The sequence below is a fragment of the Tasmannia lanceolata genome, unplaced genomic scaffold, assembly GCF_043159265.1.
Source record: "Tasmannia lanceolata isolate RefF3 unplaced genomic scaffold, GAP_Taslan_0.1 ptg000015l, whole genome shotgun sequence".
NCBI classification, from domain to species: domain Eukaryota; kingdom Viridiplantae; phylum Streptophyta; class Magnoliopsida; order Canellales; family Winteraceae; genus Tasmannia; species Tasmannia lanceolata.
This window is the reverse complement of record NW_027518692.1, coordinates 50,580,739-50,598,257: the sequence shown is the minus strand read 5'-3', so window position 1 is coordinate 50,598,257 and position 17,519 is coordinate 50,580,739. Positions and strand designations below refer to the sequence as shown.

The window sequence follows — 17,519 nt, the reverse complement described above, 5'->3', positions numbered from 1 at the left end:
TTGATAATAGTTATACATTTTATTCGTGTATGTAATTTTGATAAGTTTTATTGTTTACAAGCATTATTTTACACATAGATTAAATATAGATAAAATTTTAATTTAGTTGAAGAAAATGCATAGAGACACACTAATAGTGGACTGCCATTCTTACTCTTTAAAAAAAAAAAAAAAATGTTTACTTAGCTTAGTGGGACATAATAGGACACTCCGATGGACGGTCCGAATTAAAATGGATCGTGATCATGACATGGAAAGTAGGATCCAAAGAACAATCCGACTCCGACCCTACCGATAAGGAATTTGAATGGATCGTGAGTGTGACATAGGTGGATCCGACCCAAAGTGGATCCGTTGACACCCCTATGCTTATTGATTGATTTTTCGTAGAGTTTTTATGAATTATAACAGCGGACTAATGCTAATTAGCAAAGTATAAATAAAGATGGAGCTTAGTAAAATGCTTAAAAAGATGGCTGCTGTTAAGCTCTATCCTAACAGACACTTGCATATGGCCCGCGTAGACCACATCATGGGACCGTATAAGTGGGTTCATCAGACAACCATTAGTCCGGCCAAATGGCCTTGAGAAGACCTTGATCAGTTGATCCTAGGTCTTTGTTTTAGAGCTTCCTCAAACAAAAGCTGAACCGTTGATATTTGTAGATCTTTATCTTGTACGAACATGTTAATAGCATAGTTCCTTTCTATTATGTAGAGCCTTGTTTCCATCATGATAGAAGTCCTAGCCCATCTAACAAACATCAGTTTCTATAAAGAAGAAAGAGAAGGGAGCTTTAAGGCATTTCTTTAAGTAGGGATTTCAGTTTAGGAAGTTAGCAATTATCCAGTGATCCTGTCATACACCATCCTTAAGTTGTATTAGAGAGCCATGAGTTTTTTTTAACGTGTGTGCATACAGCTCAGCCACTAAAAGATCGCTGCACACCCGGCTGTAGTACCGACGACCGGTGCGCTGTGGAGTGCGTTGCTAAGGGTATCTCGAGTTTTGGCTTTTGCTTTCCTTATCTTCTGGGTGTTAAGGAATTGGCTTGTTGTTGAGGGCAGTATTGATTTTCCTACTCAACTTCTCTAAGCTCTTCCTCCATGTTATCGTATCTCTTTTGTCTCTTTGGAAGTTGATAAAAAAACTAAATAGAAGTGGTTTCGGTTAGAACTTTTCTAATCGATTGAACAAAGCATTTTGTGAATTATAACAGCCTTAATTTTAAAGTTACTAGGCGTACTATTCACCGAGGGGTTGAGTCTCTAGCTTAATTGGATAATACTTTGTTCTTCAACTCTGAGGATGGAGGTTCCATCCCCACTTAACTTTCAAAAATATATATATATATATATACCTCACGTAAAAATCAATCCTTTCACCCTTTTTGGTCGGTAAGCTGGGATCGAGCATGTGACCTAGTGTTTGAGGAACAAAGCATCAACCATTAAGTTACATGCCAAACCCCTTACCCTTTTTTGGTGAAGGGATGAGATTAAAAACCATATTATTTTAGTGGGATTAATCTCGTCCGTTCACGAAAGGGGAAAGGCTTATATCTAGTCACCACCCATGTGAAAAAAACCTTACTTCACGAATATATATAAGAGGTTTCAATCTCGGGGGAGAGAGAGAGAGAGAGAGAGAGAGAGAGAGAGAGAGAGAGAGGTGAGGCTTAGGGGAGAAGGAATAACAAAATACGGAAGATAAGTATATTATAAAAAAATGTTGGGGTTCCACCCAAAAGCAAATAGTCCTACATCGGTAAAGTGAAATGGATGGGGATGGGTTATAAGGGAATGGGCACCCTCCCTCTAACAGCTAGCTTTTAGGGGCGAGTTTTACCCTATTAGATTCCCTACAAATGGTATCAGAGCTCAGGGTGTGGTAACCCCGGTTTGCCTATGAGGGCCGGAATGTCCCTCAGGGAAGATCTCAGAAACCCAGGTGTAGAATCTCGTGGTTCCCACGTTACCACCGTGTGGAGGGGCAAGATTGTCCACGTTGCTTCTGCGTGGAGGGGGAGATTGTTGGGGTTCCACGCAAAAGCAAATAGTCCCACATCGGTAAAGTTAAATGGATGGGGATGGGTTATAAGGGAATGGGCACCCTCCCTCTAACAACTAGCTTTTTGGGGCGAATTCTACCCGGTTAGATTCCTTACAAAAAATGCAAGTGACTTATTTGGGAAATGTTTAAATTCACACATTTTCTTTACATGGGACAGGAGGCCTGTTGAATCCTAATCACATGAAATACATCAGCCCCTCTGCAGTCGTATATACACTAGAGCTGGTTGGCCTAAGTAAAATAGAAATATGCGGATATATCACTTCCCGGCATATTTTTACTAAAGTGCCTTCAAATGATACTTTAAATTAGAAAAAAAGGTGAAGGTATTTTTGTAAAATAGTATAATAAAGTCAGATTTAGGACTGTCATACTGGTTTTTGTTAATTGCTTGCTATACACGTGATTTCTTTATTCTAAGTATACAAATTGCTAGACATCCGTATTGGCATCCTCTTGCCTATTTTTTCATTGACAATACATGCACCCAAAAACACACACACACACACACACACACACACACATATATATATATATATATAGAGTTAAGTGTAGCTAACTTAGCTACACCGACGGCTTAAAATACAGTGAGCCCACATTGTTTGGGTGATCCAAACCATTCATTTGATAGGCCCTCACATTGATAGGGTGTGCCCAAAAAATCAGCTCCATTGGATGATCCCAACCCTTCAAACTGTGGAGGCAAAAATGGACAGATTTGTGAAGGTTTTTACACGTCCATTTTTGCTTCTACAAATCATAGGGTTGGGATGATCCTATGGAGCTGATCTTTTGGGCACACCCTATCTATGTGAGGGCCCATTAAATGAATGGTTTGCATCACCCAAACAATGTGGGGCCCACTGTATTTTAACCCGTCGGTGTAGCTAAGTTAGCTACACGTATGTGTAGCTACATCTCTCTCTCTCTCTCTCTCTCTCTCTCTCTCTCTCTCTCTCTCTCTCTATATATATATATATATATATATATATATATATATATATATAGAGGAAAGTGTTTCTGCGCAGGGAACTCCTTACGCATAAGGGGCTTATTAAGGCCCCCATTGGTCGATTTTTGTGGACCCGCAAAGGTGGGCCCGCTATACGAACCAATGGGAGGGTTTTTAACCCACTGCGCAGCTGCGCAGAAACACTTTTCTCATATATATATATATATATATATATATATATATATATATATATATATATATATATATATAGGTAGATCTCATCCGAATTATATCCAGGTCAATGTTGAGATAGTGGGTTTCAATGTTGTCATTTGCGTGGCTGTCTAATTTTAGCAATGCAAGTAAACAACAAAATCGCAAAGGATAGAAAGAAAAATCAAAATGCTTCAGCCCCATCCTTAGGATTTATGAAGCAACACTTTGTTGCCCTTAAGCTCATATGGGGATATCTAGGAAATTTCACAAGTTTATTGTTATCAATTGGGGACATTTGATTGTAATCAAACTTATACAGATTGGCATGTTAGAAAATATTAGATCTAGTAGATCTGACCGTTGGATCTAAATTCTAAACTATTGGATTAGATTGAGAGGAGTTTGGTTAGATTAGACTACTAGCCAGATTAGGCAAGTAGTTTAGATTAGGATACTAGCTAGATTAGGCAATTAGTCTAATCTTTTCAGGTTGTAACAATATCCAAGAAATATATTGTCATTAGCTGTCTAATAATGGCAACGTTTCTAATACGTAAAGAACAAAATCTCGAAGGATAGGGCAAACAAAAAATCAAAAAGCTTCAACCCCATCCTTGCTATAAAAATGGCTCAATACCAACACCCTCCTTACTCTGACATTGAATCATCAAGCTGTTTGAGGTCGCCATTGACACTGCAGAATGGCTTCTTTCGGATTACTGAAGCGACTCTTTGCTGCCCTTATGCTCATACTTTTCATCACAACTTCCATTTCTGGTAACCCACTTCTCTCTCTCTCTCTCTCTCTCTCTCTCTCTCTCTCTCTCTCTCTCTCTCTCTCTCTCTCTCTCTCTCTCTCTCTCTCTGTATGGAGCTCATTCCCAAAGCACCTTAACGGGTGCCCTAAGGGCACTTGTTAGCAAAACCCATAAATCTATAACAATTTAGGTTTCTCATATATATATTTTGTGTAATGTGTGCATGCAGTTGAGAAGGTTGAAGCAACAGGGACTCACTGCATAGAAAACTGTTACGAAGGCATAAATTGCTCTGCGGAGTGCCTTAAAAGGGGTTTCCAGGGTGGTGGCCAATGTGAGGCAGCTGGTAGGTTTGTGAATTGTTGTTGCCGGGACGGTTGATGTACCTTAACTTCAATCTCTATGCTCTTCCTCCATGTTATCATCTCTTTTGTCTCTTTGGAAGTTGATAAATAAAAATTAAATAAAGTGTTTTTGTTACAGGCTAACAGCCTTAGTTTTAGGACAACGATACAGGCACAACCATTCATTACATGCACAAACTCTTCTTGTCCCATATGCTGTAGCCAGTTTCCAGAGGCTTCTGACAGCTTTATAAAAATAGTAAAATCTGATTAAGCATATATGACAGATGATTTAGCAACTATTATCGAAACATGATTGTGCTTAAATTATTTCCCTAATTTTAAAGCTACTTGGCATGTGGGTACTAATCACCGAGGGGTTGAGTCTCTAGCTTAATTTGTATAAGACTTTGCATGTTCTTCAACTCTGAAGATGGAGGTTCGATCCCAACTTTAACTGAAAAAGAAAAAACTTGCCTCGCCTAGAATTCAACCTTTCACCTTTTTTTGTGAAGGGATGAGATTAAAAACCAGATTTTTTAATGTGAATAATCTCACCTGCTCACAAAAAGGTGAAAGACTGATAACTAGGCGCCATACTTAGTCCCCGCGGAGGTGAAACAACCTTACTTCGCAAAGTACAAACATATGAGGCTGTCTCTCTCTCTCTCTCTCTCTCTCTCTCTCTCTCTCTCTCTCTCTCTCTCTCTCTCTCAGGTGTGAGGGCAAGGGCGAGCAAGAATGACAAAATACTGACAGTTGGATTAGTGTAAAAAATGCATATGACTTATTTTTACTAAAGTACCTTGAAATGATTTTTAAAATTTGAAATTTTTAATGGTATTTTTGTAAAATAGTATAATAAAAATTTTAAAGATATTTCGAAAAACACCTCATGTTTTAAATTTTCTATTCCCCAGCAGGGTGAATATGTTTTCGAAATTGATTCGGTGAGGAATTCCACATCCCAGGACCCGGCATTTTCTCCAAGAAGAGTAACATGTTTTCAAAATGTTTCATTTGTGAGGATTTCCACATCTAAGGACTTGATTCGCAGCTTAGCGAAGGAGAAGAATTCTTTGATAACCCACTTTGTTATCCTTTCAAGTTTTTCAAAAAGCAAATGGTCAATGAGAAATTTCTGACTCGAGGATCTGACCCATTCACTGTTCCCAGCAGTTTGAGAGCAATGAGAGAGTTTTAAGGATCCACCCAATTGCTTGTTTTCAAAATCAATGATCGAAGAGAGATTTCCACTCTAAGATCCAATCTCTCTATTCCTTCCCTAGTAGCAGTTTGGAGAGAAGTCTTTCCAGGACCAATCTAGCTATTATATGATTTTTATAATTTTAAAAGCATTTTAAGTGTCAACGAGAGATTTCGGCTCGAAGACCTGACATCAAGAGAAAGGGACAAAGCCCTAGGAATAATACGTATCTTTGTGATATTGTATCTCCAACATGCTTTTTACCCTGGATTGATCTCCCCAAGGTCTATAATGATCTCCAGGGATCATAACTCCCTCCGCCTATATTCTCCTCTTCTTCTTCCTCTTCTTCCTTTTCTCTTTCTCCATTCTCTCTTTTCTCTCTCTTAGTTTAGGATTTCATTTGGAGAAAAACAGTTGGAGATTAGTACATATACTAGAGATCAATATTTTAAATTTCGGTTTCGGCCGAAATTTAAGGGGTAACCATGAAATGTCAGTTTTTTGGGTCGGAATTACCAAAATTCAAATTCGGTAAAGGAATAAAAATTAATATTTTTTCCAAATTTTGCCAAAAATTGCCAAAATTTCGGCCAAAATTTGGTAAGTTTCGGTGTCGGTCTTGACCGAAATCCGAAATTTAAAACCATGCTAGAGATTAGGAAGCCCTAATCTTAAATTTAAGTTTTGACAATTGTGCCCTCCTCTTAAAACGAATTTTTCATATGGGGATATGTGGGGTATTTCACAATTTTATTGTTGTTAATTGGGGACATTTGATTGTAATTAAACGTATATAGATTGGCATGTTAGAAATTATCAGATCTAGATCTAACCATTGGATCTAAAATATTGGATTAGATGAGAGGATTTTGGTTAGATTAGACTACTAGCTAGATTAGGCAAGTAGTTTAGATTAGGATACTAGCTAGATTAGGCAATTAATAAAATTTAATAATATCTAAGGAATATATTGCCATTCCCGTAGCTTTCTAATAATGGGAATGTTTTTAATATTCACAAAACAAAATCATAAAGGATAGTTAGAAGGCTTTAACCCCATCCTTGCTGTAAAAATGGCTCAATACCAACACCCTCCTCATTCACCTTGAATCATCAAGCTGTTAGAGATCACCATTGGTACAGACAAAATGGCTTCCTTCGGATTAATGAAGCGACTCTTTGTTGCCCTCATGCTCGTACTTTTCATCACAACTTCCATTTCAGGTAACCCACTTCTTCTTCTTCTTCTTCTTCTTCTTCTTCTTCTTCTTCTTCTTCTTCTCCTCTCTCTCTCTCTCTCTCGAGCTCATTATTTAATCTATAAAAGTTCAGGTTTCTCAATTTTTTTGTAACGTGTGCATGCAGTTGAGAAGGTTGAAGCAAAAGACCACTGCGTAGATCCAGCTGGCTGCAGTGGCGACTCACAATGCTATGTGATTTGCGTTGATCAGGGTTTCTTGGGTGGTGGCGTATGCGTGGATTTTGGTGAGGGTCCGAAATGTTGCTGCCGGGACAAATGATTTACCTTCTCAACTTCGATCTCTAAGCTCTTCCTCCATGTCATATCTTATGTCTCTTTGGAAGTTGATAATAATAAATAAATGAAGTTATTTTTTTGTTATAACTTTTCTGATTAATTGGGCATAGCATTTTGCGAATTGAATTACAACAGGCTTAATTTTAAAGCTACTGAGTATGTGGGTTCTAATCACAGAGTGGTTGAGTCTCTAGCTTAATTGGATTAGACTTTGTTCTTCAACTCTGAGGATGGAGGTTCAATCCCCACTTAACTTTCAAAAAAAAAAAAAAAAAAATAGCCCACCTAAAAATCAACCCTTTTACCATTTTGTGAAGGGATGAGATTAAAAACCATGGTTATTTAGTGGGATTAATCTCAGCCGTTCAAGAAATGTGAAAGGTTGATATCTGCCCAAACATCTTGATTAGATTAGGATGGGACGATCAACGAAATGCCTTCTGTACCTATCAAATCCCTTTTTATATTCTTTTTCATTAATTAGTTTTGTATTTCTCACAAGATTTTCAAACAATTTATGAGAAATTAATGTTTAATTTGAAAAACGACTTACTTAATTTGGAATTTTGGCATTTAAACAGAAATGTATGAGATTTTTGAATTATTTGGGATTTTTAAAGTTCTAATGGGATAAAAATTTAGAATTTTTTTCAAGTTCGAGAGTTTTTGAATTATTTGGGAATTTAGAAGTTTTAATGGGATAAAAAGTTAGGATTTTTTCAACATTTTTCCAATTATTCGGAGATTTTTAGCAGGACAGCCCTTTTTACTGTACAATGTAGAATAATTTGTTCGGTTATGGAAATTAATATTGGCACCCCTTGCTCTGATATCTGCCCAAACATCTTGATTAGAAAACTTCTAACCTTTGTTTCAAGATTTCCAGCAATTTATCGGTTAAACAAGCTCCATGTTGAGTTCTCGTAATTAAAGATAAACCGTTGATTTTTGTAGTCCATTTTGATGCATTAGATCTCCATTTTGCATGGAGTCTAGACCAGGGGTCCCCCTAAGATGCTTTACAAGATCAATAGTTAGGTGATTTCAGTATGCGCTCCTGTGGGATCCAAAAATTTGTTTTTAATATTGAATTAAAGAGAAATTATATAATGCCCGACTCTGATAAATGTGAAGGGCGGAAGGAGACAAAACCTGCTGCCTTGGTTTTTGAACAAAGGAAAAGTAAAAAATGGGGCTTTCTCTTGGATTAAAAATCAAGGGAGAGATGGCTCTCTCTCTCTCTCTCCGCCCTTTACGTTTTCACAGTTGGGCACCATATAAGTTCTCTGATCTAGAACACAGTTAGCAAAACTCCATTTTAAACGGCGTTTTTTTAGGGAGAAAAAAACATGTTTTAATTGTTGGCCGTCTAAAACTCCGTTTTAAACTTTTACATTAAAAAAACTCTATTTTTCCTTTTCTTTTCTTTTTTTAGGAAAACATTTTAAACGCGTTTAAAATGCATTTTAAATGTATTAAATGCGTTTTTCTCTACCCCCACTATATTTTGCTCATGACTGATGGGATCAAAAAGATCCCATATTCATAGATCAACATGTGGCACCAAGGCAAGCCCACATGCTCATCACCCAACAAGGGGTAATAGGGTCATCACAGCCTAAAAAAGAAAAGATCAAGTGTAAACCTTGCCCAACCAAATCTTGCACCTGTCCAAGGGCATGAAGGAAAGGGTAAAGTTTGATCTACTAATAGGCAGACACCTGTCCCAAGGGCAAGAGGCTAATCCAATACCCAACACTCCACTATAAAAGGCCTCATAAGGCTCAAAGGTAAGGGACCGAATCTAAAAGAATCACCATTACCTTTGGTTTCCCCTTTTTGTGCTCATTACTGACTTGAGTGTCGAAGGGCCCATCCGGAGCTACGACTCCGGGTTGGTCTTCTGACTTGTGCTCTCCTGTGCATGACACAATCCTTTAATCAGTTTAGCAACTTGGACTCGCCAGATCAGCTCCATTGTCACTGCCTTATCTGTTACTGATTTTGGGCGTAACAATGACAAAATTTTAGATGCTTTTTTTTTTTGTGTTTTTATGTTTTTTTTTTACTACATTTTTTTGAGCCAATACCGTATTAAACTCTAATTTTCCCTGTCCTATTTTTTTGCCTAATCACGTTTTGCTAACTATGAGCTAGATATTGACTTTAATATAAAATCTCTTTGTTTTTTGAGGAATGCTAGACTCACAGGAGTCCTTGCAAAAATACAGGAAAAGGGCGCCCTCATTGGTCACAACCAATTTAGGATGCACAGAAAATCACGGTCATGACTGCCATAAAGCAGTTTTGACCAATGAGGGCGCCCTTTCCCTGTTATTGTGCAAGGGCTCCTGTGAGTCTAGCATTCCTCTTGTTTTTTTATATTTTTTCTTTTATTCCTATCTTAAAGTTTATAAACAAAGATTTTACAAAGCAACTCGATAAAAAGCACTTAAGGCAAAAGCTATGGAAGGGATCTATGATCAGAGATTTTATATGAGCTGTGCTGCTGAAGTCCAAAATTTTGCATAAAATGTAGTGGGGCCCACTTCTTAGGTTGTTCCAAACTGTTCATTTGATGGGACACAATGTAAATAGGGTTACCCATGAACTGATCATCTACATACGAGTATCCTAACCCTCAGATCAAGGGGCTTCACATTATAGAAATCTCTGCGGACTGGACGGCTAGAATCATTCTGTTGATCAAGTTTATTTATGGGGTACGTGTTGGAGGTAAAATCGGTATATCCGGTACCAACCCTAACACCAACCCCAAATATAAAACACGCCTGTCATAATCACATGCAACGGAGCCACCAAAGCCAATGCAACTCTCCCACAAATCCGCGCCACACCACAAGGAAGCTACATCTCGTATTGTCGGTACTGACCCTCTGGAAAACAAGACACGACCGTGGAAATCCCGCAACCAAGCGAGGAATCCGGTTGACCGTTACACAAAACCTGCCTCCCATGTCAGAGAGAGGAATCAAAGGTTCCCGCCCAGACCGCCATCCCCCCAACTTCGCCTGGGTATTCAGGGAATCACGCCCCCACAATTGTAACCGCCGCCGCCCATTCCGCCCCATGTGGGCAGAATCAAGGGCACGACTGGCATCGTGGGTCTCCTCTCCTATAAAATGGCATCCACACACTCAAATAGGGACGATCTGATTCAATCTCCTTATCTTGCTGGTAACTTGCTATGGCTCTCACCCCTTCTCATCGTCCTTTTCGTCTGTGTTGTCCATCTCTAACTTGTGTCAAAGTGGCCGTCCAGAGCCACAACTTCGGGCCCACCGACGCATTTTCTGTGAGTGTAATCACAAGCTCCACTGGGCTAGTTCGAGCAGTAGGATTTTGGGCACCATCAATACGGCCTATTTACATGGCCCATCAAATGAGCGGTTTGGATCATCCTAAGAAGTGATCCCCCACTGTACTTTCTGAAAAATACTGGACTTCATGGGCACACATCATATAAAACCTTCTATGATCGACTTTCAGGTAACACACAATAAGACACGCATGTGCAATCAAGCCTAGAATCAAACCTCAAGTTTGAAATGCAAGCTAGAATCAAACCTCATGGTTGAAATGCAAACCCTCAACCATTAAGCGACATGCCCAACCCTATCTTGAAGAATATCATTAGACAAACCCACATGGTTTAGAGCCTCTAAAATGCATAAGAAAAAGGATTATTGAAATACCCCCTTATTCATGAGGTGGCTACTTTCTCATGCAACAGTCAGCCGGCCCGCGAAAGTCTTTCTGCCACGGTCCCTAGAAGTTTCATAGAAAATAAAAGGGTTATTACGAACTACTAAACGCGAAATACTTACCCTTGCTAAATACTTACGCATCTCTATCTCTTCCCCTTCGTACACGCTCATAGCCAAATAACGATACTGCCCTTCGTAATCCATCAATTACCCGAAATTAACCTCCAAGAGGAAAAAAAACTTTTCGTTTTTAATGACACGGGACCTACCTCTGTTTAAAATTCAGAAATGAGTTTCGACATACTAGTTTACTAAAATACCCTTAAAATGCTACAAAGTATCAAAAGCTATCTACGGCTGTAATGAAGCCTCTGGGTAAAATACTATGTTCGACATCAACAAAGAGTTGAGGGTATAATGGTCAATGCAGCGGTCATTGTGGTCAACTAATAAACTTTTGATATGTTGGCGTTTCTTTTACGAGACGGAAATTAGCGACCTTAGAAAGTTAAAAAGTGACATAATCGCTTCCAAAATGAGAGTCTAGGTCAATAATGGATCCTGCAGCCCGAAGTGGATCCTATCCTACAATGTCTATTGTCGTGATCCGTTCGGATCTCTTACGATAGGATCTTTTCCAAGTGAGAGAAATGGGAAGATCTTGACAAGGATAGGGGAATAGTAATCAAAACGAAAAGTGTAAAAAAATAAAATATTATTTGTTATTTTAAATGAGAAAAGGGTTCCTGAGCTCGAGTGCTGGAAAGGGGGGTGGGGCCCCATTGGGGGGTGATCCTAAGCATTAATTTGACAGGCCCCATCATGGATAGGGTTGGGGGGGGGGGTACAAAAAATCAGCTCTATTAGACCATGTTAGGGTGTCCATTTGTGGGGTAAAAAATGGACAGATATTGTTTGTCCACAAATCTGTCCTTTTTTGCCCCACAAATGGACATACTATGGAGCTGATTTTTTGTGGACACCCTATCCATGAAAGGGCCCATCAAATGAATGCTTTGAATCCCCCCCCCCCTCCCCAAATGTGGCCCACCCCTTTTTCTGCACTCGAGCTCAGATATACAAAATAATTATGGGTGCAACTCAGGTTGGGTTGGGTCGGGTTGAGGCCAACCAGCCCTTGCCCAACCCCAGATAGCATTACCTCAACCCTTAATTCGTCCCAACTAGAGCCTCGGGTCGAGGATGGTCAACCCTAACCCGACCCATCTAACTTGGGATTTTATTTATTTATTTTTTGCAAATTGGGCCGGGTTGGATTGGCGAAGGGCAAAATAGAAAAATATAATTAAAAAAAAAAAAGGCAAACCCCTAAAAATTCACAATAAAAATTAGAGGACGGTCGTCAGGTTCGAATCGGATCGAGTTGTCCAAGGCCTCAACCCTAACCCAACCCAAAATTAAATCGGTTTGGCTTTTCCCACGCAGACAAAAAAAAAATGCCAACCGAACTAGAGCCAAAATGGGTTTGAACCGGGTTTGGGTTGAGCCCTACCCAAGTTGAACCCCTAAAATAGATGGACTCCATGTTGCACACATGATATGAAAAATCTCACGCTTTTAAATAGGGAAATGATATATTCACCCTCTTTTTTACTAGGGACAACCTCTTCTAATGTAAAAGACTAGTACGGGGCTGTCCCAGAGTATTAGCACCCTCCATTCGAATGGAGGGCGCGTCTGCGTTCACATTACAAAATACAAGATAATTTTGAACCGTAGGACATAGACCCAAAGGACACTTTCAGACCCAATTGTGGTGCCTACAGCCTATAACATGGATTCTTTGGATCCATCGGACCGTGTGGGCCCTTTGACACCCACAGGGGAAAGGATTACTTGTAACTATAGTCATTTATGTGGGCAAGGGTAATTTCGATATATTCTGCAACAACAGGGGTACTCATAGAATGCCATCCTCTATAAAATCTGAAACCCGTCCTTAATATCATCTCTGCTCCCATTCTACAAATCTCTCTCTCTCTCTCTCTAAAAACCCCCAAACCCATTTTTCTCTCTCCTCTTAAAAACCTCAAACCCCTCTTTCATCGCCGTTCTCCGGCACCGGCGTTCCGTCGGAACACGTCCTTACATGCCTTCTTCCGGTCAGATTCCGGCCATCTACCTTCTCGATCCAATTTCACCGACATCCAAAAATCCCTCTTCTCAGCCTTTCTTTCTTTTCCTCTTTTACTTTAATACCCTTTTATCATCTTTTGTTTCTCGTGGGTATTTTCGGAAAAAGTAAAGAAATGCGTTTTTGAGGTTGTTGACGTGGCACATTTTTAAAGCGTGATTACCGAATGCGATGTCTAACAACCCCCGTCAAGTTTTGACGCCGGGGGCGTCAAGGAAACGGAAAGAACGAGACGCTTTTAACGGGCTCAAGCCGTCTAGGAAGCCGACTCCAGCCCAAGCCGATCAAGCCGCCGATGAGACTAACAACCAGCTCCTAGCCGGCTACCTAGCCCACGAGTTTTTGACAGGAGGGACCCTCTTCGGCCAGAGATGGGACACGGCTCGAGCCGAAGCCGCGCCAATCGTAGCCGAGTCAAAGAAAACCAGCCACCACACTCAACGAGCCGATCCAGCCGCGCCGATTATCAAGCCGCTTGCTTATGCTGACGTGGCCCACCTCTTGAAGAACGATGGGGCCCACGTTAATGGCGTCGTAAATCCGACGCAGCTGGCTCGCTGGCTTCAAATGTGAAATCTGGAACTGATGGGACACGTGGCGAGGAGCCATTGGATGGAAGTTTCATGGTGCATGAATCTCGAGTTTTGGAAGAAGAAAAGAATGGTAGAAAGAAACAGGACTGCTTTATGTTTGTTTCTATTTTCATAGCTTTAGATATATAATATCACATCGACCCCATTTTCCCAGTTTAAACATAGAGTCGAAAATGATTTTTGGTTGCTTTTATTTGATCTCTCTCTCTCTCTCTCTCTCTCTCTCTCTCTCTCTCTCTCTGATAATGTTTTATATAATAGTATGTATGGGAGCATGGAGATGATGCTGTTACAAAATAATGGGTGATGAATCTTCAAAGTAAAACGATTTAGGTGACTTTTCTCAAATGGGTTTTGTTCGTATGACTCATTCTAACTAACAAAGGTTTTTGTAGAGTAGTTAAAACATGTTATGCTAGCTAGATCATGAATATCAAATGATGGTTTTGTTTAGAAAGACGTTGATGAGGAGACAATAGCATGAAGTGTGAACGAAGTGTGATGAAAATCTCTCTCCACAATTAGTTGATTAGAAAATTGTAAGTATTTCTTATATTAGATGTAGGAGAGAAGAGGTCATTATTTCAAGGGCATGCATGGGTTGCTCGTTTATGAGTTTTTTTGTAGATATGCATGTTGTGTGCATGTGCATGATGACACGAATCGATAATGGAGAATTAATTTTGGAATTGATTCAAAGTTAGCGCGCTCCTTTTACAAGTTCAACTCCAAGTCAGGCAGGATACAAACATTTGTAATGTTTGATCTACATAGGATTTATCTGCTAGAATAGTGATGAGTAGTGTTTGGTTGCCAATCTCGTAAGAGTGTCATTACCAATATATAGAAAGAGAAGAGAGAGAGGGAAGAGAGAAAGAGAGAATGGAAAATTCGACTAGACAAATTCGTCATTTCTTGAGGAGGATGGCAAGGAAGGTATAAGTAGGGCTGCACACGGTTCAGTCCGGTTCGGTTAAGGGAGGTTTTTTTTAATATAACCGATCCCATCGGTTTGGAGAAAATGAAAATCCAAACCGTAACTGAACCGATTTGGACCAATTCGGTTTGGTTCGTTTCACGTTTTATCCCTGAAATGAGGTTTTTATGTTGCATTTATATCAAGGGTTGATACACCTAGACTACCCAAAATGGCAAAAATGCCTTCTAATAAGAAGACAAAAGAAAGGAGGTGCAATTTTGAGTTGGTGGGGGGGGGGGGGGGGGGGGCGGCAAAAATGGGCATCTACAAGGGGTGGCCAAAATGGGGTGTCTATAGTTTCCCATCGGTTCGGTTCATTTTCGGATTAAAACTCAAAAACCGTCAATCGAACTAATGGGATCGGTTCGGTAAAAGTCTTAACCGTGACCGAACAATGCCTAGAAAAACCGAACCGAACCAAACCGAAAGGCCTGGTTCGATTCGGTTCGGTTTATCGGTTTGGCCGGTTTTTTATGCAACCCTACGTATAATTTGGAAACATGGTGCCACATCACCAGACAAGCAATAATTAGCTTTGAATCTTGTCTCGTAGTCTCTAGGGATTGTGAAGCTAAGTTGGCTGCCAAACACCATAGAGTTACCAAAAAAAGCATTTCTCTACTTGGGACATCCTTGACGATGCCGTTAATGTGGCAAAACAAAATAGAGGAATAAATTAAGGGGCCGTTTGGATACGCCGATTTTAGAATCCAGGTTTTAGTTTGAAAAAAGAGTAAAAGAGGGTTCATGACCAAGCTGTTATATGCTGTCTTGACAGCGTTTCTTGGATTTTAGGTAAGAAATCCAGGTTTTAGAAATCTCTCCCCCATCCAGAGATTTAAAACTTGGAAACATGGGACGATCTCCTAATCTCTTGTTGTTAGGAAGAAGGGTGAAAACTTAGAAAACGATGGCTGGTCTCTTTCTTCTCTCGTCTCCCATCTACAATTTCGAGAAAATCCAAGATTCTAAAATCCACGTATTCAAACGGCCCCCAAAATTATATGAACGGATATGAACAGAAATGAAAAGTGGAACTAAGGTATTGTCTTGATTAACATAGCTCTAAAAGAGTCTCTGCCATGGTGGTTATTCAAACAATTGAGTTTCCTTATTACATGGGCTATCATGCATTACCTTCTTCTCAAGTCCAACACTAGCTAACAATTTCCTTCCGAAGAAAAATGGCAGCAGTTAACTTTGCCAATGCTTGAACGCATTCTACCAACTTCACTAAAGGTGAAGCCTGTGATGGAGAATATGAACATGTCTTAAGTCATCTGCAAAACTACTGTACAGAATAGATTCAGAAGATCATATATATACACACACCTTTTGAAGACTCTGTATTCTGCTCTGTGGGACCTTTTTTTTTTTAATGTGCCAAAGAGGTCCCTTTCATCTCCATTATCATGTGCCAGAAATGGTTCCACATTGTCCTCCAACGAAATCCAACATCAGCAAAATGCTCCATGTTGACCTGCCACATGATATGGTACGTGGTAAGTAGGCCAGTGGAAACAATACCTGAATTGTGTTTCCAGGTAATGCAAATAAATGGATAATAGAAAAATTGAAAGAGGATACCAGCTGATTTGAAGATGAAGCAAGTCCACCTGTACCATCCGGATTGATTCCAATTCAATTTTAAGCAAAAGCTCCTAAATTGCATCTTTTCATGTGCAAATATGGATATGGTTTTATATGCAAAAAAAAAAAAAAAAGATTAAAAATGTGTGGTTTTAGTTAGTGATAATAGCTATATTTCATGGAGATGGAAGAGAAACAGAATCTAATGGTGCAACACAATTATATCCAGATTTCTGTTCATGGACTAGTATATTACATCTATCAAGTTTAGATACAGATGTAGTTCTTTTCGTGGGTGTTCCCGGCTTTTTTCAAGGATCTCCTAGACAACTGCTTTTTTTTGTTGTTGTGGCCTAGTAAATGAAGGATTCAATAGAAGCTAGTTTCGATGGCCTTTATCTGGGTCATATGGAAAGAGAGAAATGGGCGCACTTTTAAGAATGTAGTCAAGAGTGCTTATTTCTCTTACTCAAGGAATTTATCTTTAGTAATCACTTGGGCGAAAGTCTTCCACAATTTCAGCTATACTAGGCCAAGATATTAGACGTTGTAGGAAGGAGATTTGCTCTAGCAGGGTGTTTGAGGAGACTGTCGCTCTCAACCCCCTGGTTGGCTAAACCCATGCCCGGTGGGTAACTGGGTATTGGAGGGCTCCTTAGGGGCGAAAATCACCGTAGTAAATGGTATTTTCTGGGCCGATCGGTGGTATTAAGGATTCAAACGAAGCAGAAGTCAGAGTAGCCCTTCAAGGCATTAGACAACCCTTCAAGGTATTAGACTGATGTCGGCTGGAGACACGGACAACCTTGTTGTGGAAGGTGATTCCTTCAATGTCATCAGGTGGTTGGAAGGGAGATCCCACCCTCCTTGAGACTTTCTGAGATCATTGATGAGATACATGATCGGGTGAAAGGTCGCTCCGTCCAATAACATCATGTTGGCGAAAGGAGAGGCGGATTGGTTAGCCCAGGACGAATGTACCGACCAGATTTAGAGATCTTTGATTTTCTCCACCTTTAGTATCGGGAGGCTTCTTTCTATTGGTGTTCTCTTTATCCTTTTCTATCTTCTCTGCGACTGGGTGTACTCTTTCTCAACTCGACTCTGTCGGTTGTATGCATTTTCTCTGATAATTTTCACCATCTCAAAAAAAATGCAGATATAGTTCTAAAGGTAAGATTAAAAAAATTTGTGGGTGTTACCATTCAAAAAAAGGAGAACAGTCCGATCAAAAGCTCCGTAGAAGAAAAGCACAGACTCTCACTCAAAGTAATAGAAAAATCTGAATCGTATATCCTAATCAACGGGTCTAATCATTACAGAATTTAAGGTGATCGGGTCCATTAATCATGTGGGGCCCTTTGTGCTTGGCCCATCAATGTG

At 39.8% G+C, this 17,519-nt stretch overlaps 1 protein-coding gene and 1 long non-coding RNA gene across 2 annotated transcripts; one reads left to right on the top strand and one right to left on the bottom strand.

Moving 5' to 3' along the window:
• The first annotated feature begins 12,780 nt into the window (after window positions 1-12,780).
• On the top strand, window positions 12,781-13,760 carry LOC143846025 (uncharacterized). The gene has a single exon (XM_077354433.1). The coding sequence runs from the start codon at window positions 13,146-13,148 to the stop codon at window positions 13,545-13,547; it is 402 nt and encodes a 133-aa protein (XP_077210548.1). The 5' UTR covers window positions 12,781-13,145; the 3' UTR covers window positions 13,548-13,760.
• Window positions 13,761-15,647: 1,887 nt separating this feature from the next.
• Window positions 15,648-16,695, bottom strand: LOC143892234 (uncharacterized). The gene is made up of 3 exons (XR_013255459.1): window positions 16,134-16,695; window positions 15,879-16,026; window positions 15,648-15,792 (listed from the first exon to the last, which is right to left on the bottom strand). It is a non-coding gene; the product is annotated as an uncharacterized LOC143892234 (long non-coding RNA).
• Window positions 16,696-17,519: the final 824 nt, after the last annotated feature.

Excerpts from the sequence above, each read along its gene's own strand:
- LOC143846025 (XM_077354433.1), top strand. The coding sequence starts at position 13,146 with ATGTCTAACAACCCCCGTCAAGTTTTGACGCCGGGGGCGTCAAGGAAA.